A 27244-nucleotide genomic window follows, 5' to 3' on the forward strand; every position below is an offset into this window, starting at 1 on the left:
CTGTAACTCACCTGTATGAATACAATAGCTCACCTGTCTCACCTGCCCAGGTGAAAATGCCGATCCCTCACCTGTTGAGGGGCACCCTCAGGGAGTACCAGCACATCGGGCTGGACTGGCTGGTCACAGGCAGGACTGGGGTTACCTGTAACTTACCTGTATGGCTATAATAACTCACCTGTCTCACCTGCCCAGGTGAAAACGCCGATCCCTCACCTGCTGAGAGGCACCCTGAGGGAGTACCAGCACATTGGTCTGGACTGGCTGGTCACCATGTACGAGAAGAAGCTCAACGGCATTCTGGCCGACGAGATGGGATTGGGCAAAACCATCCAGACCATCTCGCTGCTGGCGCACCTGGCCTGCGAGAAAGGTACACCTGGGCACACCTGGGGACACCTGGGCACACCTGGGACACACCTGGGGACACCTGGGGACAGCTGGGATACACCTGAGATACACCTGGGGACTGCTGGGATAGATTGGGATACACCTGAGTACACCTGGGATACATTGGGATACATTGAGATATACCTGGGATACACCTGGGATACACCTGGGGACACCTGGGGACATCTGGGATACACCTGGATATACCTGGAGACACCTGGGGTACACCTGGGATCCACTGGGATCCATTGAGATGCACCTGGGCACACCTGCAATACACCTGGGGACACACCTGGGGTACACCTGGATGTACCTGGGGACATTTGGGGACATATCTGAGATACACCTGGGGACACCTGGGATCCACCTAGGGAACATAAGATACACCTGAGACACACCTGGGAACACCTGGAGTACAGGTGGGGACACCTGGGATACACCTGGATGTATCTGGGATACACCTGGGCACACCTGGACACACCTGATCGTTTTCTTTGCTCCTTCAAGTCTCACCTGAGCACCTTTAGACTCACCTGAGCTCCATTTTGGGAGTTTTTAGGTCACATTTCAGCATTTTTAGGTCACATTTTGACACATTTGGGTAAAATTTTGGGGATTTTTTTGGGATTTTTTTGGGACTTCCCACCTCACCTGTCGTCTCTCACCTGCACAGGTAGCTGAAGTCTCACCTGAGCACCTTTAGGATCATTTTAGAGTCTCCAAGACTCACCTGAGCTCCATTTTGGGCATTTTTAGGTCACATTTTGATCCAATTTGGGTAAAATTTTGGGGATTTTTTTGGGAATTTTGGGACTCACCTGTCGTGTCTCACCTGAGCACCTTTAGAGTAATTTTGAGGTCTCCAGGACTCACCTGAGCTCCATTTCGGGAGTTTTTAGATCACATTTCAGCATTTTTAGGTCACATTTTGATAGAATTTGATATAATTTTTGGGATTTTTTGGGGATTTTTTGGGGAATTTTGGGACTCACCTGTCGTGTCTCACCTGAGCACCTTTAGAGTAATTTTAGAGTCTCCAGGACTCACCTGAGCTCCATTTTGGGTGGTTTTAGGTCACATTTTGACACATTTGGGTAAAATTTTTGGGATTTTTTTGGGAATTTGGGACTCACCTGTCCTGTCTCACCTGGGCAGGTAGCTGAAGTCTCACCTGAGCACCTTTAGAGTCATTTTAGCATCTCCAGGACTCACCTGAGCTCCATTTTGGGTGTTTTTAGGTCACATTTTGATCCATTTGGGTAAAATTTTGGGGAATTTTTTGGGAATTTTGGGACTCACCTGTCCTGTCTCACCTGAGCACCTTTAGAGTAATTTTAGCATTTCCAGGACTCACCTGAGCTCCATTTTGGGAGTTTTTAGGTCACATTTTGATCCAATTTGGGTAAAATTTTCGGGGTTTTTTTGGGATTTTTTTTGGATTTTTTGGGGATTTCCCACCTCACCTGTCATGTCTCACCTGCACAGGTAGCTGAATCTCACCTGAGCACCTTTAGACTCACCTGAGCTCCATTTTTGGGAGTTTTTAGGTCACATTTCAGCATTTTTAGGTCACATTTTGATACAATTGGATAAAAATTTTGGGGATTTTTTGGGATTTTTTTCAGAATTTTGGGACTCACCTGTCGTGTCTCACCTGCACAGGTAGCTAAAGTCTCACCTGAGCACCTTTAGGGTCATTTTAGCATCTCCAGGACTCACCTGAGCTCCATTTTGGGAGTTTTTAGGTCACATTTTGATACAATTTGATAAAATTTTTGGGATTTTTTTGGGATTTCCCACCTCACCTGTCCTGTCTCACCTGCACAGGTAGCTAAAGTCTCACCTGAGCACCTTTAGACTCACCTGAGCTCCATTTTGGGTGGTTTTAGGTCACATTTTGACCCATTTGGGTAAAATTTTCGGGATTTTTTCGGGATTTTTTGGGGAATTTGGGACTCACCTGTCCCGCCTCACCTGGGCAGGTAGCTGGGGGCCTCACCTGATCATCGTGCCCACCTCGGTGATGCTGAACTGGGAGATGGAGCTCAAGCGCTGGTGCCCCAGCTTCAAGATCCTCACCTACTACGGGGCGCAGAAGGAGAGGAGGCTGAAGAGACAGGTGAGCTCACCTGGGCGCACCTGGGCACACCTGGGCACACCTGGGGTGGATTTTGGGTCAATTTACCCCAATTTTGGGTCAATCTGAGCCATTTTGGGTCATTTTTCCCCATTTTTTCCCCATTTTTTCCCCATTTTTTCACCATTTTCTACCATTTTTCCCCATTTTTCCCCCATTTTTCGTGGGAATTTTACCTCACCTGTTTCACCTGAGTCTCACCTGGGGTTGGTTTTGGATCAATTTACCCCAATTTGGGCTGGTTTGAGCCATTTTTTCCTCATTTTTTCCCTTTTTTTCCCCTTTTTTCCCCATTTTTTCCCATTTCTTTCCCATTTTTCCCCATTTTATCCCATTTTTTCCTCATTTTTTCCACCATTTTTCCCCATTTTTTCCTATTTTTCCCCATTTTTTCCCCATTTTTCTTGGGAATTTCGCCTCACCTGTCCCACCTGTCTCACCTGGGGTGGATTTGAGGTCAATTTAGCCCAATTTGGGCTGTTTTGAGCCATTTTTTCCCCATTTTTTCCCATTTTTTCCCTTTTTTTCCACCATTTTTCCCAATTTTTTCCCATTTTTCACCATTTTTCCCCATTTTTTCCCATTTTTCCCCCATTTTTCACAGGAATTTCACCTCACCTGTCTCACCTGGGGTGGATTTTGGGTGAATTTACCCCAATTTGGGCTGTTTTGAGCCATTTTTTCCCATTTTTTCCCTATTTTTCCCCATTTTATCCCATTTTTTCCTCATTTTTTCCCCATTTTTTCCCATTTTTCCCCATTTTTTCCCCATTTTTTCCCCATTTTTTCCCCATTTTCCACCATTTTTTTTCCCTTTTTTTCCCCATTTTTTCCCATTTTTCCCCAATTTTTCCCCATTTTTCGCGGGAATTTCGCCTCACCTGTCCCAGGTAACTCACCTGTCTCACCTGGGGTGGATTTTGGGTCAATTTACCCCAATTTGGGCTGTTTTGGGCCATTTTTTCTTCATTTTTTCCCCATTTTTTCCTATTTTTCCCCATTTTTTTCCCATTTTTTCCCCATTTTTTCCCCATTTGTTCCCCATTTTCCCCCCATTTTTCATGGGAATTTTACCTCACCTGTTTCACCTGAGTCTCACCTGGGGTGGATTTTGGGTCAATTTACCCCAATTTTGGGTCAACCTGAGCCATTTTTGGGCATTTTTTCACCATTTCCCCCTCATTTTTCTGCATTTTTCTCCATTTTTTCCCCATTTTTTCCCCCGTTTTTCGCGGGAATTTCCCCTCACCTGTCCCAGGTAACTCACCTGAGTCTCACCTGAGGTGTATTTTGGGTCAATTTACCCCAATTTTGGGTCAATCTGAGCCATTTTTAGGCTGTTTTCCCCCATTTTTTCCCCATTTTTTCCCCATTTTCCGCGGGAATTTCCCCTCACCTGTCCCAGGTAACTCACCTGTCTCACCTGGGGTGGATTTTGAGTCAATTTATCCCAATTTTCAGTGGGTTTTCAGTCAATTTTAGCCATTTTTTGGTCATTTTTCTCCAATTTTTCCCCATTTTTTCCCCATTTTTCGCGGAGATTTCACCTCACCTGTCCCAGGTAACTCACCTGTGTGACCTGAGGTGTATTTTGGGTCAATTTACCCCAATTTTGGGTCAATCTGAGCCATTTTTAGGCTGTTTTCCCCCATTTTTTCCCCCATTTCTCGCGGGAATTTCCCCTCACCTGTCCCAGGTAACTCACCTGTCTCACCTGCGCAGGGCTGGACCAAACCCAACGCCTTCCACGTGTGCATCACCTCCTACAAGCTGGTCCTGCAGGACCACCAGGCCTTCCGCCGGAAGAACTGGAAATACCTGATTCTGGACGAAGCTCAGAACATCAAAAACTTCAAATCGCAGCGCTGGCAGTCGCTGCTCAACTTCAACAGGTGAGCACACCTGGGACACCTGGGGACACCTGGGGACGGCTGGGGACACCTGGGGAGAGCTGGGATACACCTGGAATACACCTGAGTTAACTGCGATACACATGGGATACACCTAGCAACACCTGAATGCACCTGGGGACACCTGGGATACACCTGGGGATACCTGGGATACACTTCAGTTACCTGGGATACACCTGGGAGCAGCTGGGATACACCTGGGATACACCTGAGTTAACTGGGACACACCTGGGGACACCTGGGGATACCTGGGATACACCTGGGATACACCTGAGTTACCTGAGATACACCAGGGATACACCTGGGCACACCAGGGATATACCTGGGATATACCTGAGTTACCTGAGATACACCTGGGCACACCTGAGTTACTTGGGACACACCTGGGACACACCTAGGCTCACCTGACTTAACTGGGACACACCTGGGCTCACCTGGGATACACCTGGGATATACCTGAGTCACTTGGGATACACCTGGGCACACCTGGGATACACTTCAGTTACCTGGCATACACCTGGGCACACCTGGGTGCACCTGGGGACACCTGAGTGCACCTGGGGACACCTGGGATACACCTGAGTTAACTGGGATACACCTGGGCACACCTGGGTGCACCTGGGATACACCTGGGATACACCTGAGTTAACTGGGATACACCTGGGCACACCTGGGATACACCTGAGTTACTCAGCAGGCTCACCTGGGCTACCTGGGATACACCTGGATAGGTTTAGATGGGCTTAGGGTACACCAGGGCACACCTGGGTACACCTGGGATACACCTGTCTTTCCTCACCTGTGTCACCTGTCTCACCTGAGGTGGATTTAGGGTCAATTTAGCTCAATTTTGGGTGGATTTGAGGTCAATCTAAGCCATTTTTTCCCCATTTTCTCCCCATTTCTCCCCAATTCTCACCACTATTTCCCCTCACCTGTCTCAGGTGTGTCTCACCTGTCTCACCTGGGGTGGATTTTGGGTCAATTTACCCCAATTTTGCATCCATTTTGGGTCAATCTGAGTCAGTTTTGAGTGATTTTTTCCCCATTTTCCCCATTTTTCACTGTAATTTCACCTCTCCTGTCCCAGGTAACTCATCTGTCCTCACCTGTCTCACCTGGAATGGATTTTGGGTCAATTTAGCTCAATTTTGGGGTCAATCTGAGCCATTTTTTGAGCCATTTTCCCCCATTTTCCCCCCATTTCTCACCACAATTTCACCTCACCTGTCTCACCTGATCTCACCTGTGTCACCTGAGTCTCACCTGGTCTCACCTGGGGTGGATTTTGGGTCAATTTACCCCAATTTTGGCTCAATCTGAGCCCTTTTAAAGTAATTTCCCCCCATTTTTCCCAATTTTCCCCATTTTTTCCCCATTTTTCACCGGAATGTCTCCTCACCTGTATCACCTGAGTCTCACCTGGGGTAGATTTTGGGTCAATTTAGCCCAATTTTGGCTGGTTTGGAGCCATTTTTCCCCTTTTTTTCCCCATTTTTCCCCATTTTTTCGTGTTTTTTCCCCATTTCTCCTCCATTTTTCACGGGAATTTCGTGGGAATTTCACCTCACCTGTCCCACCTGTCTCACCTGAGGTCGATTTTGGGTCAATTTACCCCAATTTTGGATACAATCTGAGCCATTTTTTCCCTGTTTTTTCCCCATTTCCCCCCATTTTTCCCCCATTTTTTCCCCATTTCTCACCTGAATTTTGCCTCACCTGTCCCACCTGTCTCACCTGGGGTGGATTTTGGGTCAATTTACCCCAATTTTGGGTGGATTTGGGGTCAATCTGAGCCATTTTTGGGTCATTTTTCCCCATTTTTCCCCCATTTCTCCCCCATTTCCCGCGGGAATTTCGCCTCACCTGTCCCACCTGTCTCACCTGGGATAGATTTTGGGTCAATTTACCCCAATTTTGGATACATTTGGTGCCATTTTTTCCCCAATTTTCCTCATTTTTTCCCATTTTTCCCCATTTCTCCCCCGAATTTTGCCTCACCTGTCCCACCTGTCTCACCTGTCTCACCTGGGGTGGATTTTGGCTCAATTTACCCCAATTTTGGGTGGATTTGGGGTCAACCTGAGCCATTTTTGGGTCATTTTTTCCCCATTTTCCCCCATTTTTTCCCCATTTTTCCCCATTTTCCCCCCAAATTTCACCTGAATTTCGCCTCACCTGTCCTCACCTGTCTCACCTGCGCAGCCAGCGCCGCCTGCTGCTGACGGGCACGCCGCTGCAGAACTCGCTGATGGAGCTCTGGTCGCTGATGCACTTCCTGATGCCGAAGGTGTTCCAGTCGCACCGCGAGTTCCGGGAATGGTTCCACAACCCGCTGACCGGCATGATCGAGGGCAGCCAGGAGTACAACGAGAGCCTGGTGAAGAGGCTGCACAAGGTAGCGCACCTGGGCACACCTGGGATACACCTGGGCACACCTGGGATACATTAAGATACACCTGGGCACACCTGGGCTATGGTATGACACACCTGGGCACACCTGGGATACATTAAGATACACCTGGGCACACCTGGGCTATGGTATGACACACCTGGGCACACCTGGGTTCCACAACCCACTGACCGGCATGATCGAGGGCAGCCAGGAGTACAACGAGAGCCTGGTGAAGAGGCTGCACAAGGTGACGCACCTGGGCACACCTGGGCACACCTGGGATACATTGAGATACATTGGGATATATATGGGATACATTGGGATACACCTGGGCACACCTGGGATACATTATGGCACACCTGGGCACACCTGGGCACACCTGGGATACATTATAACACACCTAGACACACCTGGGATACACCTGGGATACATTAGGATACGCCTGGGCACATCTGGATCACACTCAGCTACACCTGAGCACACCTGGGTCACACCTGGGTGACACTGAGACACACCTGGGCAGGCTTGGGTCACACTCAGACACACCTGGGGCACACTCAGACACACCTGAGTCACGTTTTGACACACCCAGACACACCTGGGTGACACTTAGCCACACCTGGGTGACACTCAGACACACCTGGGCAGGCTTGGGTCGCACTGAGACACACCTGAGCACAATTGGGTCACACTCAGACACACCTGGGCACACCTGGCTCACACCTGGCTCACACCTGAGCCTCACCTGTCCCCCCCAGGTGCTCCGCCCGTTCCTGCTGCGGCGCCTCAAGGTGGACGTGGAGAAGCAAATGCCCAAGAAGTACGAACACGTGCTCAGGTGTCGCCTGTCCAAGCGCCAGCGCTTCCTCTACGACGACTTCATGGGCCAGGCCAGGTGAGGCACACCTGGGCACACCTGGGCACACCTGGGAGCCAAAAATCCCCGAAATTCCCGTTCGATTCTGACCAAATTTGGCTGATTTACATCTAAATTTCAGCAAATTTTACCCAAAATTTACCTGTTTGAGGTCTGTGATGATGTCACAGGGCAGGCCAGGTGAGGGTGAGGTCACCTGACACACCTGGGAGCCCAAAATTCCCCAAAATTCCCCAAAATTTCTATTCATTTCTGACAAAATTTGGTTGATTTTTGCTCAAATTTCACTAATTTTTACCCAAATTTTCCCCGAATTCACCCCAAATTTACCTGTTTGAGGTCTGTGATGACGTCACAGGGCAGGCCAGGTGAGGGTGAGGTCACCTGACACACCTGGGCACACCTGGGAGCCCAAAAATCCCCGAAATTCCTGTTCGATTCTGGGAAAAAATTTGATCAGTTTTTGCCCAAATTTTGCTCCTTTTGACCCAAATTCTACCCAAGTTTTACCCAAATGTGCACAAAATTTACCTGTTCAGGCTTTGGATGATGTCATGGACCAGGCCAGGTGAGGGTGAGGTCACCTGACACACCTGGGCACACCTGGGAGCCCAAAATTCCCCAAAATTCCCATTCAATTCTGACCAAATTTGGCTGATTTTTGCCCAAATTTTCCCCAAATTCACCCCAAATTTACCTGTTTGGGATCTGTGATGACATCACAGGTCAGGCCAGGTGAGGGTGAGGTCACCTGACACACCTGGGCACACCTGGGAGCCCAAAATCCCCGAAATTCCCGTTCAATTCTGACCAAATTTGGCTGATTTTTGCCCAAATTTTACCCAAATTTTACCCAAATTTACCTGTTTGAGGTCTGTGATGACGTCACAGGGCAGGCCAGGTGAGGGTGAGGTCACCTGACACACCTGGGCACACCTGAGAGCCCAAAATCCCTGAAATTCCCATTCGATTCTGACCAAATTTGAGTATTTTGCACCTAAATTTCACCAAATTTTACCCAAAATTCACCCCAAAATTCTTCAAATTCTACCCAAATCCACCCAAAATTTACCTCTGTGATGACTTCATGGGCCAGGCCAGGTGAGACACACCTGGGCACACCTGGGAGCCCAAAATCCCTGAAAATCCCCAAAATTCCCATTCGATTCTGACCAAATTTGGCTGATTTTTGCTTAAATTTGACTAATTTTTACCCAAATTTTACCCAAATTCACCCCAAATTTACCTGTTTGAGGTCTGTGATGACGTCACAGGCCAGACCAGGTGAGGGTGAGGTCACCTGACACACCTGGGCACACCTGGGAGCCCAAAATCCCCGAAATTCCCGTTCGATTCTGACCAAATTTGACTGATTTTTGCCCAAATTTTACCCAAATCCACCCCAAATTTACCTGTCTGAGAGTCAGAGGTTCCTCTATGAGGACGTCACAGGCCAGGCCAGGTGAGACACACCTGGGCACACCTGGGAGCCAAAAATTCCCCAAAATCCCCAAAATTCCCCAAAATTTCTATTCATTTCTGACAAAATTTCACCGATTTTTGCTCAAATTTCACTGATTTTTCCCCAAATTTTGCCCAAATTTACCTGTTTGGGATCTATGATGACATTACAGGGCAGGCCAGGTGAGGGTGACATCACCTGGGCACACCTGGGCACACCTGGGAGCCCAAAATCCCCAAAATTCCTGTTAAATTCTGACCAAATTTGGCTGATTTTTGCCCAAATTTTACTCCAAATCCACCCCAAATTTACCTGTTTGAGGTCTGTGATGACGTCACAGGCCAGGCCAGGTGAGGTCACCTGACACACCTGGGCACACCTGGGCACACCTGGGAGCCAAAATTTCCCGAAATTCCCGTTAAATTCTGACAAAATTTAGTTGATTTTTGCTCAAATTTCACTGATTTTTGCCCAAATTTTCCCCAAATTCACCCCAAATTTACCTGTTTGAGGTCTGTGATGATGTCACAGGGCAGGCCAGGTGAGGGTGAGGTCACCTGACACACCTGGGAGCCCAAAATTCCCCAAAATTCCCCAAAATTTCTATTCATTTCTGACAAAATTTGGTTGATTTTTGCTCAAATTTCGCTGATTTTCCCCCAAATTTCACCCAATTTTCCCCAAATTTTTTTCCGCATTTCTCCCAAATTTACCCAAAATTCTCCAAATTTCCACCTTAAAACCCAAAAATTTCCCCAAATTTCACTCTAAAGTTTTCCAGATTTTTCCCCAAAATTTCCCCAAATTTCCACCTTAAATCTCCCAAAATCCCCAAATTTCCACCTTAAATCCCCAAAATTTCCCAAATTTCCACCTTAAATCCCCAAAATTTCCCCAAATTTCCACCTTTAAATCCCCAAAATTTCCCCAAATTTCACTCTAAACTCTTCCAGATTTTTCCCAAAATTTCCCCAAATTTCTCAGGTGAGCTCAGGTAACTCTCAGGTAACTCTCAGGTAACTTTTCCCGCCATTTTTTCGGCACCAAAACCACCTCAGGACCCCAAATTTCCACCTTAAATCCCCAAAATTTCCCCAAAATTTCACTCTAAAATCATCCAGATTTTTCCCAAATTTCTCAGGTGAGCTCAGGTAGATCTCAGGTGAGCTCAGGTAACTTTTCCCGCCATTTTTTCAGCACCAAGGCCATGCTGGAAACCCCAAATTTCCACCTTAAATCCCCAAAATTTCCCCAAATTTCACTCTAAAATCATCCAGATTTTTCCCAAATTTCCCAGGTAGATCTCAGGTAGATCTCAGGTAGATCTCAGGTGAGCTCAGGTGACTTTTCCCGCCATTTTTTCGGCACCAAAACCACCTCAGAACCCCAAATTTCCACCTTAAATCCCCAAAATTTCCCCAAATTTCACTCTAAACTCTTCCAGATTTTTCCCAAATCTCCCAAATTTCTCAGGTGAGCTCAGGTAACTCTCAGGTAACTTTTCCCACCTTTCCCAGCACCAAGGCCACGCTGGAACCCCAAATTTCCACCTTAAAATCCCCAAATTTCACCTTAAAATCCCCAAATTTCACCCTAAAATCTTCCAGATTTCTCCCAAATTTCTCAGGTGAGCTCAGGTAGATCTCAGGTGAGCTCAGGTAACTTTTCCCGCCATTTTCGCAGCACCAAGGCCACGCTGGACCCCCAAATTTCCACCTTAAAATCCCCAAAATTTCCCCAAATTTCACTCTAAAATCTTCCAGATTTTTCCCCAAAATTTCTCCAAATTTTTTCCAAATTTCTCAGGTAGATCTCAGGTAGATCTCAGGTGAGCTCAGGTGACTTTTCCCGCCATTTTTCCAGCACCAAGGCCACGCTGGAACCCCAAATTTCCACCTTAAATCCCCAAAATTTCCCCAAATTTCACTCTAAAGTTCTCCAGATTTTTCCCAAATTTCTCAGGTGAGCTCAGGTGAGCTCAGGTGATTTTCCCGCCATTTTTTCAGCACCAAAACCACCTCAGAACCCCAAATTTCCACCTTAAATCCCCAAAATTTCCCCAAATTTCACTCTAGAATCTTCCAGATTTTTCTCAAAATTTCTCAGGTGACTCTCAGGTAACTTTTCCCGCCGTTTTTCGGCACCAAAACTACCTCAGAACCCCAAATTTCCACCTTAAATCCCCAAATTTTACCTTTAAATCCCCAAATTTCACTCTAAAGTTCTCCAGATTTTTCCCAAATTTCTCAGGTGAGCTCAGGTAACCCTCAGGTAACTTTTCCCGCACCAAAACCATGTCAGAACCCCAAATTTCCACCTTAAATCCCCAAATTTCCCTCTAAACTCTTCCAGATTTTTCCCAAATTTCTCAGGTAGATCTCAGGTAGATCTCAGGTGAGCTCAGGTGACTTTTCCCGCCATTTTTTCAGCACCAAAACCACCTCAGAACCCCAAATTTCCACCTTAAAATCCCCAATTTTCACCTTAAAATCCCCAAATTTCACCCTAAAATCTTCCAGATTTTTCCCAAATTTCCCAGGTGATCTCAGGTAGATCTCAGGTGAGCTCAGGTGACTTTTCCCTCCATTTTTGCAGCACCAAAACCACCTCAGAACCCCAAATTTCCACCTTAAAATCCCCAATTTTCACCTTTAAATCCCCAAATTTCACTGTAAAATCTTCCAGATTTCTCCCAAATTTCTCAGGTGAGCTCAGGTAGATCTCAGGTAGATCTCAGGTGACTTTTCCCACCCTTTCCCAGCACCAAGGCCACGCTGGCCAGCGGCCACTTCATGTCGGTGATCAACGTGCTGATGCAGCTGCGCAAGGTGTGCAACCACCCCGACCTGTTCGAGCCGCGCCCCGTCACCTCCCCGCTGGTCACACCTGGCCTCAGCCTCGGCACACCTGCGCTGGTGCTGCGCGCCCTCGAGCCACACCCCTTCCAGGTGAGGCGCCGGCCCAGGTGAGCCGGAGGGGGTGGGAGGTGGTTTGGGGTCACCAGGTGAAAGTTTGGATACACCTGGAGAGGTTTGGGGTCATGAGGTGAGAGTTTGGAGTTACCTGGATAGGTTTGGAGACGATTCCAGGTGGTTCAGGTACACCTGGAGGTGGTTTGGAGTCACCAGGTGAGGGTTTGGAGACACCTGGAGGTGGTTTGGGGTCACCAGGTGAGGATCTGGAGACACCTGGAGGTGGTTTGGAGGTGACTTGAGGTGGTTCAGGTACACCTGGAGATGGTTTAGAGTCACCAGGTGAGGTTTGGATACACCTGGAGATGGTTTTGGTGGAGCAGGTGAGGGTTTGGAGTTACCTGGATGAGGTTTGGAGATGATTCCAGGTGGCTCAGGTACACCTGGAGATGGTTTGGAGACACCTGGAGATGGTTTGGTCACACCTGGATGGGTTTGGAGTTACCTGGATGGGTTTGGTCACACCTGGAGGTGGTTTAGGGTCACCAGGTGAGAGTTTGGAGTTACCTGGAGATGGTTTTGGTGGAGCAGGTGAGGGTTTGGAGTTACCTGGATGAGGTTTGGAGACGATTCCAGGTGGTTTAGGTACACCTGGAGATGGTTTAGAGTCACCAGGTGAGAGTTTGGAGTTACCTGGAGATGGTTTGGTCACACCTGGATGGGTTTGGTCACACCTGGATGGGTTTGGAGTTACTTGGATGGGTTTGGTCACACCTGGAGGTGGTTTAGGGTCCCCAGGTGAGAGTTTGGATACAACTGGGGATGATTTGGGTTGAACAGGTGAGGGTTTGGAGTTACCTGGAGACGCTTTGCAGGTGACTTTAGGTGGTTCAGGTACACCTGGAGGTGGTTTGAGGTCACCAGGTGAGGGTTTGGAGTTACCTGGATGGGTTTGGTCACACCTGGAGATGGTTTGGTCACACCTGGAGATGGTTTGGTCACACCTGGAGGTGAGCCAGCTGTGTTCCAGGTGTGCCGCAGGTGTTGCTCAGGTGAGCCAGGTGTCACTCAGGTGACTCAGGTGTGACTTGGGTTGGACAGAGATGACTCAGGTGTGGCACAGGTGTTACCCGGATGTGGTTTAGATGACCCAGGTGGGACACAGGTGTGACTCAGGTGTGACCTGGATGTGCTTTAGGTGATCCAGGTGTGACTCAGGTGTGACTCAGGTGGGCTTTAGACAGTTCAGGTGTTGCACAGGTGACTCAGGTGTGATCCAGGTGTGACACAGGTGGCTCAGGTGTGATCCAGATGTGACACAGGTGACTCAGGTGTGATCCAGGTGGCACACAGGTGACTCAGGTGTGACTCAGTGTGACACAGGTGACTCAGGTGTGACATAGGTCACTCAGGTGTGGTCCAGGTGTCACTCAGGTGACTCAGGTGTGACTCAGGTGTGACAGAGATGACTCAGATGTCACTCAGGTGTGACACAGGTGACTCAGGTGTGATCCAGGTGGCACACAGGTGACACAGGTGTGACACAGGTGTGACCTGGATGTGCTTTTGATGGTCCAGGTGTGACTCAGGTGACTCAGCTGTGACCCAGGTGACTCAGGTGTGACTCAGGTGTGACAGAGATGACTCAGGTGTGTCACAGGTGTGCAACAGGTGACTCAGGTGTGACACAGGTGTGACATAGGCGAGTCAGGTGTCGCCTGGATGTGCTTTAGGTGATCCAGGTGTCACTCAGGTGGCACACAGGTGACTCAGGTGTGACAGAGGTGACTCAGGTATGGTCCAGGTGTCACTCAGGTGACTCAGGTGTGACTCAGGTGTGACACAGGTGTGACCTGGATGTGTTTTCGATGGTCCAGGTGTGACTCAGGTGACTCAGCTGTGACCCAGGTGACTCAGGTGTGACTCAGGTGTGACAGAGATGACTCAGGTATGTCACAGGTGTGCAACAGGTGACTCAGGTGTGACACAGGTGTGACATAGGCGAGTCAGGTGTCGCCTGGATGTGCTTTAGGTGATCCAGGTGGCACTCAGGTGACTCAGGTGTGACTCAGGTGTGACTCAGGTGACTCAGGTGTGACTCAGGTGTGACAGAGATGACTCAGGTATGGTCCAGGTGTCACACAGGTGACTCAGGTGTGACTCAGGTGTGACTCAGGTGTGACCTGGATGTGCTTTAGGTGATCCAGGTGTGACACAGGTGACTCAGGTGTGATCCAAGTGGCACACAGGTGACTCAGGTGTGACTCAGGTGTGACTCAGGTGTGACACAGGTGTGTCCCAGACCACGTCCAGGTGTCCCCAGGTGCCAGCCAGGTGTGTCCCCAGCAGGTGGACCTGTCCCCGTTCGAGCTGGTGGCGCTGGAGGCTCACCTGTCCAGGTACGCCGCCGACTGGTTCCTGCCGCGCTTCCGCGTCACGCGCCGCCTGGTGGAGGACGTCGCCGCCGCGCCTGAGCCGCCGCCCCGCCCCAAACCCGTGCGCATGAAGGTCAACAGGTGAGCTCACCTGGGCAGGATGGGCACACCTGGGGGACATTCGGGGTGTTTGGGGACATCTGGGGACACCTGGACACACCTGGGGGACGTTTGGGGACACCTGGAGGACGTTTGGGGGACATTTGGGGTGTTTGGGGACACCTGGGGACACCTGGGGACACCTGGGGGATGTTTGGGGTGTTTGGGCACACCTGGGCACACCTGGGGGGACACTTTGGGATGGTTGGGGACACCTGGGACACACCTGGGGACACTTTGGGATGGTTGGGGACACCTGGGACACACCTGGGGACACCTGGGGACACCTGGGTTGATGCTCAGGGACACCTGGGGACACCTGGGCACACCTGGAGGGAGGCTGGGGATGTGTGGGGGAAGGTTGAGGACACCTGGGAGGAGGTTGGGGACACCTGGGCACTTCTGGGGACACCTGTGAGGGCATTGGGGACACCTGGGCACACCTGGGTTGATGTTCAGGGACACCTGGGCACACCTGGGGGACGTTTGGGGTGTTTGGGGACACCTGGGGGGACTTTTGGGACACTCTGGGGGGAAATTGGGGACACCTGGGCACACCTGGGTTGATGTTCAGGGACACCTGGGGACACCTGGGGGGACGTTTGGGGTGTTTGGGGACACCTGGGGGGAGTTTTGGGATGCTTTGGGGGGAAATTGGGGACACCTGGGACACACCTGGGGATACCTGGGCACACGTGGGGACACCTGGGCACACCTGGGTGGGCATTTAGGGACACCTGGGGACACCTGGGGGACATTTAGGGTGTTTGGGGACACCTGGGCACACCTGGGAGGACATTTGGGGAGAGTTGGGGTCACCTGGGACACACCTGGGACACACCTGGGGGGACTTTTGGGACATTTTGAGGGGAAATTTGGGACACCTGGGGACACTTGGGAGGACATTTGGGATGTCTGGGGACACCTGGGCACACCTGGGGGACGTTTGGGGTGTGTGGGGACACCTGGGGACACCTGGGCACACCTGGGAGGGCATTGGGCACACCTGGGCACACCTGGGGACACTCTGGGGGGAAACTGGGGACACCTGGGTGGTCTTTTGGGGGCACTGGGGACACCTGGGACACACCTGGGGACACCTGGGTTGATGTTCAGGGACACCTGGGCACACCTGGGGGGACGTTTGGGGACACCTGAGGGGACATTTGGGACACTCTGGGGGGAAATTGGGGACACCTGGGCACACCTGGGGACACCTGGGCACACCTGGGTGGGCATTTAGGGACACCTGGGGACACCTGGGGGACATTTAAGGTGTTTGGGGACACCTGGGCACACCTGGGGGGACATTTGGGATGGTTGAGGACACCTGGGACACACCTGGGGGGACAATGGGGACACTTTGGGGGTGCTGGGGACACCTGGGCACACCTGGGGGACGTTTGGGGTGTGTGGGGACACCTGGGGGGACTCTTGGGATGCTTTGGGGGGGAAATTGGGGACACCTGGGAGGTCCTTTGGGGACACCTGCGGACACCTGGGACACACCTGGGCACACCTGGGGGACACCTGGGGGGACATCTGGGACGGTTGGGGACACCTGGGTTGATGTTCAGGGACACCTGGGCACACCTGGGGACACTCTGGGGGGAAATTTGGGACACCTGGGAGGTCATTTGGGGACACCTGGGGGACACTTAGGGTGTTTGGGGACACCTGGGCACACCTGGAAGGGGTTGGGGACACCTGGGAGGCATCTGGGGACACCTGGGAGAGGTTGGGCACACCTGGGGACATTCTGGGGGGACATTTGGGGAGAGCTGGGGTCACCTGGGGCACACCTGGGGGGACAATGGGGACACTTTGGGGGGGCTGGGGACACCTGGGGGACATTTGGGGACACGTGGGGGGAGTTTTGGGACACTCTGGGGGGAAACTGGGCACACCTGGGCACACCTGGGGACACCTGGGGGGACATTTGGGGACACTTGGGGACACCTGGGAGGGGTTGGGCACACCTGGGGACACACCTGGGCCTTGCTCATGCCCATATATGGGCACAGCCCAGGTGGGCGTGGCCAATGCAGTCATGCCCATATATGGACATAAGTGGGCGTGGCCAATGCATTCATGCCCATATATATGGATGGATCCAAAGTGGGTGTGGCCAGTGGGTCATGCCCATATATGGGGATATCCCAAGTGGGCGTGTCCAACATGGTCATGCCCATATATGGCCATAAGTGGGCGTGGCCAATGCGGCCACGCCCATATATGGCTCTAAAGAGGGCGTGGCCAATGCAGTCATGCCCATATATGGACTTGCCGGGATAGCCACGCCCCCCTTCATTATACCCAAATATGGATATAGCCCAGGTGGGCGTGGCCAATGCCATCATGCCCATATATGGACATAAATGGGCGTGGCCAATGCGGTCACGCCCATATATGGTTCTATCCCAAGTGGGTGTGGCCAATGCAGTCACGCCCATATATGGACTTGCTGGGATAGCCACGCCCCCCTTCATTATGCCCAAATATGGATATAGCCCAGGTGGGCGTGGTCAATGCCATCATGCCCATATATGACTATATATAAAGTGGGCGTGGCCAATGCAATCATGCCCATATATGGTCATACCAGGTGGGTGTGTCCCTGCCAGCCACGCCCCTATATGGACACACTGGGGATAGCCACGCCCCCAGCCAGCCACGCCCCTATATGGCCATGCTGGATAGCCACGCCCCCAGCCAGCCACGCCCCTATATGGACACACTGGGGATGGCCACGCCCCCAGCCAGCCACGCCCATATATGGAAATGAACCCCAAAACCACCCATTTTCGGTCGTTCTGCCCATACATGGCCACGCCCTGACTCCGCCCCTTTTCCCAGGATGCTCCAGCCCGTGCCGAAGGCGGAGCCAAGAGCCGTGCTCCTCCTCCCCGCCCCTCGCCCCGCCCAGGGGGGCGTGGCCTCGCCCGGCCCCGCCCCTCCTTCCCCTAGCCCCGCCCCCAGCCCCGCCCCCCTGCTGGTGGCCCCGCCCCTCGTCACGCTGGGCCACGCCCCCCAGGCCACGCCCCCCGCCGCCGCCGGACACGCCCCCTTGGGGGCGGGGCTCAACCTGGGGCTGGGATTGGCTCTGGCCCCGCCCCGGGCCACGCCCACCCTGCTGGCTCCGCCCCCCGGAGGACCCACCCATGGTAAGGGGCGGGGCTTAATTGGGGGGGAGCTTAAGGGGTTAATTGGTTAGTTGGGTGGTGGGCGGAGCTTAAGGGGGCGTGGCTTGGGGGTGGGTGGGGTTGGAGGGGCTTGGATTGGCTAGAGGCTTAATTAAGGGGTTAATTAATTAATTTTTAGATTATTTTATATAATAACAATCATATAATAAGAGTGGGGGTTGATTGGCCAGGGGTTTAATTAAGGGGTTAATTAATTAATTTTTAGATTATTTTATAAAAGAATCTTATATAACATGTAATAAGAGTGGGGGTTGATTGGGCAGGGGTTTAATTAAGGGGTTAATTAATTAATTTTTAGATTATTTTATATAATAATCTTATATAACATATAATAAGAGTGGGGGTTGATTGGCCAGGGGTTTAATTAAGGGGTTAATTAATTAATTTTTATATAGTTTTATATAATAGTAATAATATATAAGGTGTGATTGTATATGGAATTATTATATAATTATCTATAATTATAATTAATTATCTTCAAATTAATCAACTATTAATGAATAATGGGAGGAGTGGTGGGCGGGGCTTAGTTCTGAGGGTTTTGATTGGCCAGGGGTTTAATTAAGGGGTTTAATTAATTAATTTTTAGATTATTTTATATAATAATAATCTATATGTTGTATATGTAGAAGTCTGTATGTAAATCTGGAAAAAAATTCCAAGAAATTAGGGGAAAAATCCCAAAAAATCTGGTGGAAAAAAAATGAAAAAAAATTAGGGAAAATAAAAAAATTTGGCAAAAAAATTCTGAGAAATTAGGGAAAACCCAAAAAAATCTGGGAAAAATAAAAAAATTAGGAAAAATCCCAAAAATCTGGGAAAAAAATTTTAAATTAGGAAAAACCAAAAACTGGGAAAAAAATTCTGAGAAATTAGGGAAAAACCAAAAAAAAATCTGTGAAAAAATAGGGAAAATCCCAAAATCTGGGAAAAAATTAAAAAAAATTAGGAAAATCTGGGGAAAAATTTGGGAAAAATTTCGAGAGATTAGGGAAAACCAAAAAAATCTGGGAAAATGGGAAAAAACCAAAAAATCTGGGAAAAAATCTGGGAAAAACCCAAAAAAATCTGGGAAAAAAATTTCGAGAAATTAGGGAAAAACCAAAAAATCTGGGAAAAAAATGTGGGAAAAACCTAAAAAAATCAGGAAAAAAATTCCAAAAAATTTGAGAAAAACCAAAAAAATCTGGGAAAAAAAATTCCAAAAAATTAGGTGGAAAATCCCCAAAAAAATCTGGGAAAAAACTCAGAGAAATTCGGGAAAAACCAAAAAAACTGGGAAAAAAATTTGGGAAAAACCAAAAAAATTTGGGAAAACAATTTCGAGAAATTAGCGAAAAAAACCTAAAAAATCTGGGAAAAAAAATCGAAAAAATTAGGGAAAAAACTCTGAAGAATTAGGAAAAAAAATTCCAAGAAATTAGCGAAGAAACCAAAAAAAATCTGGGAAAAAATTTTGGAAAACCCAAAAAAATTAGGAAAAAAATTTATAAGAAATTAGGGAAAGAACCAAAAAATCTTGGGAAAAAAATCCAAGAAATTAGGTGAAAAACCCCAAAAAACCTGAGAAAAAAATTTTAAAAAATTAGGAAAAACCTCAAAAATCTGGGAAAAATTAGGAAAAATTTCAAGAAATTCGTGAAAACAGAAAAATCTGAGAAAAAAATTAGGGAAAGAAAATCTTAAAAATCTGGGGAAAAAATTTGAAAGAAATTAGGTAAAAAACCCCAAAAACTCGTGAAAAAATTTCCAACAAATTAAGGAAAGACCAAAAAAAATCTGGGAAAAAAATTCCAAAAATTAGGGAAAACTCCAAAAATTAGAAAAAAATTCCAAAAATTTGAGGAAAACCAAAAATCTGGGAAAAAAATTCCAAAAAATAGGTGTAAAATCCCAAAAATCTGGGAAAAAATGTGGGAAAAACCAAAAAAATCAGGAAAAAAATTCCAAAAAATCAGGGAAAACCCAAAAAAATCTGGGAAAAAAAATTCCAAAAAATTAGGTGGAAAATCCCCAAAAAAAATCTGGGAAAAAAATGTTGAAAAATTCGGGAAAAAATTCCCAAAATTGGGCAAAAAGCGAAAAATGTAAATTAGAATGGGCGGGGCTTAAAGTGGGCGGGGCTTAATCACAATGGGGATTATTTAAATGAGGTGGGCGTGGCCTAACCCCTCTTCCCTTCCAGCCCTCCCAGCCGCCGCCTTGGCCACGCCCCCTCCGGCCGGAAGCCACGCCCCTTCTCCAAATTTGGGCAAAGGGGCGGGGCCAGCCCCTCCCCCCGCCGTCGCCACCTTCGCGCTTCCCCAGCGGCTCCTGCTGGCGCCCGACATGCAGGCCAGGCTGCCCTGTAAGCCACGCCCCCTCATTTGCATATCGTTTGCATATCGTTTGCATGTTGGTTTTGTAACTGTTGACTTAGTTGTTTGTGATTCCATAAAAAAATTCCCAAAAATTTGGGGTAAAATTGGCCTAAATTCTCCCCAAAATGGGGTTTGGCTGCTCTGGAAGCCACGCCCCCTCATTTGCATATCATTTGCATATCATTTGCATGTTTGTCTTGTAATTGTTTCCTTAGTTGTTTGTGATTCCCTAAAAAAATTCCCAAAAATTTTGTTAAAAATTGACCAAAAATTGACCAAAAATTCTCCCCAAAATTGGGTTTGGCTTCTCTGTAAGCCACGCCCCCTCATTTGCATATCGTTTGCATGTTGGTTTTGTAACTGTTGACTTAGTTGTTTGTGATTCCGTAAAAAAATTCCCAAAAATTTGGGTTGAAATTGATCTAAAATCTTACCAAAACCTCTCCAAAATCTGGTCTGGTTGCTCAGGAAGCCACGCCCCCTCATTTGCATCTCATTTGCATCTCATTTGCATCTCATTTGCATCTTTGTCTTGTAATTGTTGACTTAGTTTTTTGTGATTCTGTAAAAAAATTCCCAAAAATTTGGGGTAAAATTGGCCCAAATTCCCCAAAAATTGTCCCCAAAATGGGGTTTGGCTGCTGTGGAAGCCACGCCCCCTCATTTGTATATCATTTGCATCTCATTTGCATGTTTATCGTATAATAATTTTCTGAATTCTGTGGAATTGATAAAAAATTTATGGGAATTTGGCTTAAAATTTCCCCAAAATCTTCCCAAATTCTCCCAAAAATGGGGTTTGGCTGCTCTGGAAGCCACGCCCCTTCATTTGCATATCATTTGCATATCATTTCCATGTTTCTCATATAATAATTTTCGAAATTGTTTGAGAAAAAATTTTTGGGAATTTGGATTAAAATGAACCCAAAATCATCCCAAATTCTCCCCAAAAAGGGGTTTGGCTGCTCAGGAAGCCACGCCCCCTCATTTGCATATCATTTGCATGTTGGTCTGGTAATTGTTTCCTTAGTTGTTTGAAAATCTGTGAAAAAATTCCCAAAAATTTGGATTAAAATGACCCCAAAATCTTCCCAAATTCTCCGAAAAATGGGGTTTGGCTGCTCTGGAAGCCACGCCCCCCTCATTTGCATCTGATTTGCATGTTTGTCTTGTAATTGTTTCCTTAGTTGTTTGTGATTCCCTAAAAAAATTCCCAAAAATTTTGTTAAAAATTGACCAAAAATTGGCCCAAATTCTCCCCAAAAATGGGGTTTGGCTGCTCTGGAAGCCACGCCCCCTCATTTGCATCTCATTTGCATGTTTATTGTATAACTTTTTTCTGGTTTTTTTTTAAATCCCTGAAAAAAAAACTCCCAAAATTTTGTTATAAATTTCCCAAAATTCTCTCCAAATCCTCTCCAAAATCTGGTGTGGTTGCCATGGAAGCCACGCCCCCTCATTTGCATATCATTTGCATGATTGTCTTTAATAGCTTCCAAAATTTTGTGTGTTTGCTAAAAAAAATTCCCAAAAATTTCCCTTAATTTGCCCCAAAATCACCCTGAATTTTTAGAGAAATTCTTCCTGAAATCTGCAACTCCTCATTTGCATCTCATTTGCATCTCATTTGCATAAACACCCCAATCTCCTTCCTAGCTTCCCTAATCTTTTCCAAACTCCTCAAAATTACCCTAAAAATCCCCAAAAATTCCAAAAAAATTGTAAAAAAACCCCCGAAAAAAATCCCCAAAAAAATCCCCCAAAATCCCAAAAAATTCTAAAAAAAAATCCCTAAAAATTCCCAAAAAAATCCCCAAAAATTCCAAAAGCCCTAAAAATCTCCCAAAAAAAAAAAAATCCCCAAATATTCCCAAAAACTGTAAAAAAATTCATTAAAATCTCCCAAAGTTTTTAAAATCCCTAAAAAATCCCCAAAAAATCCCCAAAAATTCTAAAAAATGCCCAAAAATTCCCAAAAAATTCTAACAAAATCCCCAAAAAATCCCCAAAATGGAAAAACCCCCCCCAAAAAATCCCAAAAAATCCCCTAAAATCCCTTCCCATCCCCTTAATTTGCATCTAATTTACATCCAATCATCCCAAACCTTCCAAATTTCCTAAATCCTCATTTTAATTCCCAATTTTTCTCTCTTTTTTCCAGCGGGAGAAGTGGTCAGCCTGGGCCAGCTGGCCCCAAAAAATCAAAAAAAATCTGAAAAAATTCTAAAAAAATCCCTAAAAAATCCCCAAAAAATTCCTAAAAAAATCCCTAAAAAATCCTAAAAATCCCTAAAAAATTGCCAAAAAAAATCCCTAAAAAATGCACCAAAAAATCTGAAAAAATCCTAAAATACTACAAAAAACTCTAAAAAATTCCCAAAAAATCCCAAAAAATTCCCCAAAAAATCCTTAAAAAATCCCCCAAAATCCCCAAAAATTCTATAAAAATCCCAAAAAATCCTAAAAAAATCCCTAAATATTCTCCCAAAAATTTGAAAAAAATCCCCCAAAAATCCCAAAAAAAAATCCCCAAAAAAGTTCCAAAAAAGCCAAAAAAATCCCAAAAAAATCCCAAAAAAGCTCCCAAAATCCCTTCCAATCCCCTTAATTTGCATCCAATTTGCATCCAATTTGCATCTAATTTGCATAAATTTCCTAATTTGCCCCTAAATCCCAATTTTTCTCTCTTTTTTCCAGCGGGAGAAGTGGTCAGCCTGGGCCAGCTGGCCCCAAAAAATCTGTAAAAATCCTTAAAAAATCCCTAAAAAATCCCCAAGAAATAGAAAAAAACCCCCAAAAATCCCAAAAATTTGTAAAAAAAAATCTCTAAAAAATCCCCAAAAATTCTAAAAAAATCACCAAAAGATCCCAAAAAAATCCCCCAAAAGTCCCCAAAAAAATAAAAAAAAAATCCCTCAAAAAATCGAAAAACATCCTGGAAAAATCCCTAAAAAATCCCCCAAAAATAAAAAAAATCCTCTAAAAATCCCCAAAAAATCACCAAAAAATTCTCAAAAAATCCCTAAAAATTCCCCAAAAAATTCTTTAAAAATGCCTCAAAAATCCCCCCAAAAAAAAAAAAAAATCCCAAAACAAATCCCAAAAAATTTTTTTAAATCATCCCAAAAAAAAAAAAATCCATAAAAAATCCCCCAAAATTTCTAAAATATCAAAAATCCCAAAAATTCTAAACAAATCCCAAAAAGTTTAAAAAAAAAAAGTCTAAATAATCCCCCAAAAATCCCAAAAAAATCCCAAAAAAATCTAATAAAACCCGAAAAAATCCCCAAAAATTCCCCAAAATCCCTTCCTATCCCCTTCATTTGCATCTAATTTGCATCTAATTTGCATCTAATTTGCAACCAATTTTCCAACTTGCCTCTAATTCCCATTTTTCTCTCTTTTTTTCCCCAAATTTCCAGCGGGAGAAGTGGTCAGCCTGGGCCAGCTGGCCCCAAAAAATCCAAAAAAAATCTGAAAAAATTCTAAAAAAATCCTTTAAAAATCCTTTAAAAATCAAACAAAATTCTAAAAAAAAAAATCCCTTAATAATCTCAAAAAAATTAAAAAAAATCCCTAAAAAACCCCCAAAAACGAAAAAAATCCCAAAAAATTCTAACAAAAAACCCCAATAAAATCCCCCAAAAAATTGAAAAAAATCCCAAAAAATTCCCCAAAAATTGAAAAAAATCCCTTAAAAAATCCCAAAAAATTCTAAAAAAAATTCCATAAATATTCTCCAAAAAAAATTGAAAAAAATCCCAAAAAATTCCCCCAAAAATCCCAAAAAAAGCCAAAAAAAAGCCAAAAAATCCCCAAAAAATCTAAAAAAACCCGAAAAAATCCCCAAAAATCCCCCAAAATCCCTTCCAATCCCCTTAATTTGCATCCAATTTGCATCTAATTTGCATCCAATTTTCCAACTTGCCTCTAATTCCCATTTTTCTCTCTTTTTTTCCCCAAATTTCCAGCGGGAGCAGTGCTCAGCCTGGGCCAGCTGGCCTGAGCCCTGCCAGCCCTCATTAGCATCTCATTTGCATAAATCCTCCTCAAACCCTTCCTGTAAAAATCATCCAAAAAATCCACAAAAATAACCAAAAATAACGGAAAAAAACTGAAAAAAACCCTAAAAAATTTGAAAATCCCCCAAAATTCTCAAAAAATCGAAAAAAAATCCTAAAAAATCCCCAAAAATTCTAAAAAAATCCCAAAAAATGTTCAAAAATTTCTAAAAAAATCCCCCAAAAATCCACAAAAAAATCGGAAAAAATTCTAAAAAAATCACTAAAAATTCAAAAAAAATCGTAAAAACAAATCCCTAAAAAAACCCAAAAAATTGTAAAAAAATCCCAAAAAACCCCCAAAAATTCTAAAAAATCCCTAAAAATTCAAAAAAAAATTCTAAAAAATCCCTAAAATATCCCAGAAAAAATCCCAAAAAATCCCCAAAAAATCCCCAAAAATTTCTAGAAAAATTAAAAAAAAAAAAAAGAAAAAAAGAAAAAAATTCTAGAAAAATCCCCAAAAAATCCCCCAAAATCCCTTCCCATCCCCTTCATTTGCATCTAATTTACATCCAATCATCCCAGACTTTCCAAATTTTCCCTAATTCCCAATTTTTCTCTCTTTTTTCCAGCGGGAGAAGTGGTCAGCCTGGGCCAGCTGGCCGCCCTGGCTCAGCCCCGCCCACCTGCGCCGGGGGGCGTGGCCTCGGCGGGCCCGGTGGGCGTGGCTTCGGTCAAAGCCACGCCCCCTCCGCCCTTGCCCCACCCCCCCGGCCAGGCCACGCCCCCTCCGCTGACGCTGCAGCTGCAGGGGAGCAAACTGACCCTCAGCCCCTCCCCCAGCCTCAGGGGCGTGGCCGCCAGTGAGTGACGTCATCGGGGGGAGGGGTGGGGGGATTCGGGAATTTTGGGATTTTTTTTGGGGTTTTCTGGGGTTTTTTTGGGGGTTTTTGGGAGTTTTTTTAAATTTTTTGGGGTTTTTTTGGGGATTTAGGATTTTGGGGGCTATAGGGGATTTTTAGAATCCCCAGGTCTTTTTAAGATTTTGGTCTTTGGGATTTTCTAGGGATTTTTGGGGATTCCTAGGGATTTTTGGGGGTTTTTGGATTTAGATTTTGGTTTTGGGATTACAATTTTTTGGATTACAGTGCTTGGGATTTTTGGGGGATTTTATTTGGAATTTAATTTTGGTGTTTTTGTGGATTATTTTGAGATCTTGAGAATTTTGGGATTTTTGGGATTTATTTTGGGTTTTTGGGGTTTGGGATTTTTAGTTTCGGAGTTTGGGATTTTCTGAGTTTTTTGGGGATTTTGGGAATTTTGGGGGGTTTTGAGGGCTGAGGGATTTTGGGGATTTCTCAGGGATTTTTTGGGGATTTTTTTTAGAATTTTTTGGCATTTTTTGGGTATTTTTGGGGGTATTTTTTCGGATTTTTTCCCAATTTTTTGGGTTAGCATTGGCAGCTGCCCCTCCCCCAGCCTCAGGGGCGTGGCCGCCAGTGAGTGACGTCATCGGTGGGGGGAGGAGTGGGGGAGGGGCGGGGGAGGGGCAGGGCGGAATTTGGGAATTTTGGGATTTTTTGGGATTTTTGGGGTTTTTTGGATTTTTTTCGGGATTTTTTGGGGATTTTTAAATGGTTTTTTGCTGATTTTTTTGGGATTTTTAGGGATTTATAGGGGATTTTGAGACACGGGGACTTTGGGGAGAATTTTTGGGTCTGTTTCCAGGGATTTTAGGATTTTGGGGGCCAACTGAGATTTTTGTGGATTTGGGATTTTGGGGATTTTGAAACTTTGGGTATTTTTGAGATATTTTAAGTTTTTAAGTGATGTTTGGGAGTTGGGATTTATAGGGGATTTTGGGGGAATTTTGGGATTTTGGGATTTTGGTTTTTGGGATTTTGGGATTTTTGGGGATTTTGGGGATTTTGGGGGTTTATAGAGGATTTTGGGGGTTTGGGGTTTTGAGAATTTTGGGATCTTTTGGGATTTTAAGGAATTTTGGGAATTTTTAGGTATTTTTGGGATTTTAAGATTTTCGGGAATTACAGGATTTATAGAGAGTTTTGGGAATTTTTGGAATTTTTTTGGGAAATTTGGGATTTTTTGGGGTTTTTTTGGGGATTTTTTGGGGAATTTTTGGGATGTTTTTGGGATTTTTTGGGATTTTTTTAGGGATTTTTTTGGGATTTTTTGTGGTATTTTGGGGGATTTTTTTGTATTTTTGGAGAAATTTTTCGGATTTTTTCCCAATTTTTTGGTTAGCATTGGCGGCTGCCCCTCCCCCAGCCTCAGGGGCGTGGCCGCCAGTGAGTGACGTCATCGGTGGGGGAGGGGTGGGGAGGGGTGGAGGGGGAATTGGGGAATTTTGGGATTTTTTTGGGATTTTTGGGGAATTGTTAGGATTTTCTTAGGAATTTTTTAGATTTTGGGATTTTTGGATTTTAAATTGGGGAATTTTGGGATTTTTTTGATTTTTAGAGTTTTGGAATTTTTTTGGGATTTTTGGATTTTTGGATTTTTGGGATTTTTGGGATTTTTTGGGAATTTTGGAATTTCATGATTTAGGGAAATTGGGAGTTTCTGATTTTTGGGAATTTTTCGGGAATTTTTTGGGGAATTTTGGGAATTTTTTGGGGAATTTTTTGGGAATTTTTGCGGGAATTTTTTTGGGAATTTTGGGAATTTTTTTGGGAATTTTTGGGAATTTTTGGAAATTTCGGAATTTAGGATTTTGGGAATTTGGGATTTTGGAAATCTCAGGATTTTGGGATTTAGGGAAATTAGGAATTTAGGGATTTTGGGAATTTTGGGATTTTCAGGATTTTCGGGATTTTCGATTTTTGGGATTTTGGGGATTCTGAGAATTCGGAATTTTGGGAATTTTGGGGGAATTTTTTGGGAATTTTGGGAATTTTGGGAATTCAGCTGAACTTTTGGATTTTGGGATTTTCAATTTTTGGGGATTTTGGGATTTTTGGGATTTTGTGATTTTCAGGACTTTGGGATTTTTGGGAATTTTTTGGGGAATTTTTTGGGAATTTTTCGGAATTTTTTTGG

The 27244-nt window shown here is 45.7% G+C and overlaps 1 protein-coding gene across 1 annotated transcript in view; it reads left to right on the forward strand.

The window, feature by feature from the left end:
- Nucleotides 1-25072, forward strand: part of LOC146423818 (chromatin remodeling protein SRCAP-like) — a 34673-nt gene extending 9601 nt beyond the window's left edge. Inside the window, exons 3-12 of the mRNA XM_085044474.1 lie at nt 196-373; nt 2373-2509; nt 4250-4419; nt 6643-6835; nt 7591-7727; nt 11933-12119; nt 14433-14599; nt 17474-17781; nt 20006-20167; nt 24817-25072. Coding sequence (XP_084900600.1) covers nt 196-373; nt 2373-2509; nt 4250-4419; nt 6643-6835; nt 7591-7727; nt 11933-12119; nt 14433-14599; nt 17474-17781; nt 20006-20167; nt 24817-25055 — 1878 coding nt within the window. The 3' untranslated portion in view covers nt 25056-25072. The remainder of the gene's footprint in view (nt 1-195; nt 374-2372; nt 2510-4249; nt 4420-6642; nt 6836-7590; nt 7728-11932; nt 12120-14432; nt 14600-17473; nt 17782-20005; nt 20168-24816) is intronic.
- The last annotated feature ends 2172 nt before the right edge of the window (nt 25073-27244 follow it).

Source organism: Lichenostomus cassidix, unplaced genomic scaffold (genome assembly GCF_008360975.1).
Source record: "Lichenostomus cassidix isolate B80296 unplaced genomic scaffold, HeHo_3.0 HiC_scaffold_36, whole genome shotgun sequence".
In the NCBI taxonomy this organism is placed as follows: Eukaryota; Metazoa; Chordata; class Aves; order Passeriformes; family Meliphagidae; genus Lichenostomus; species Lichenostomus cassidix.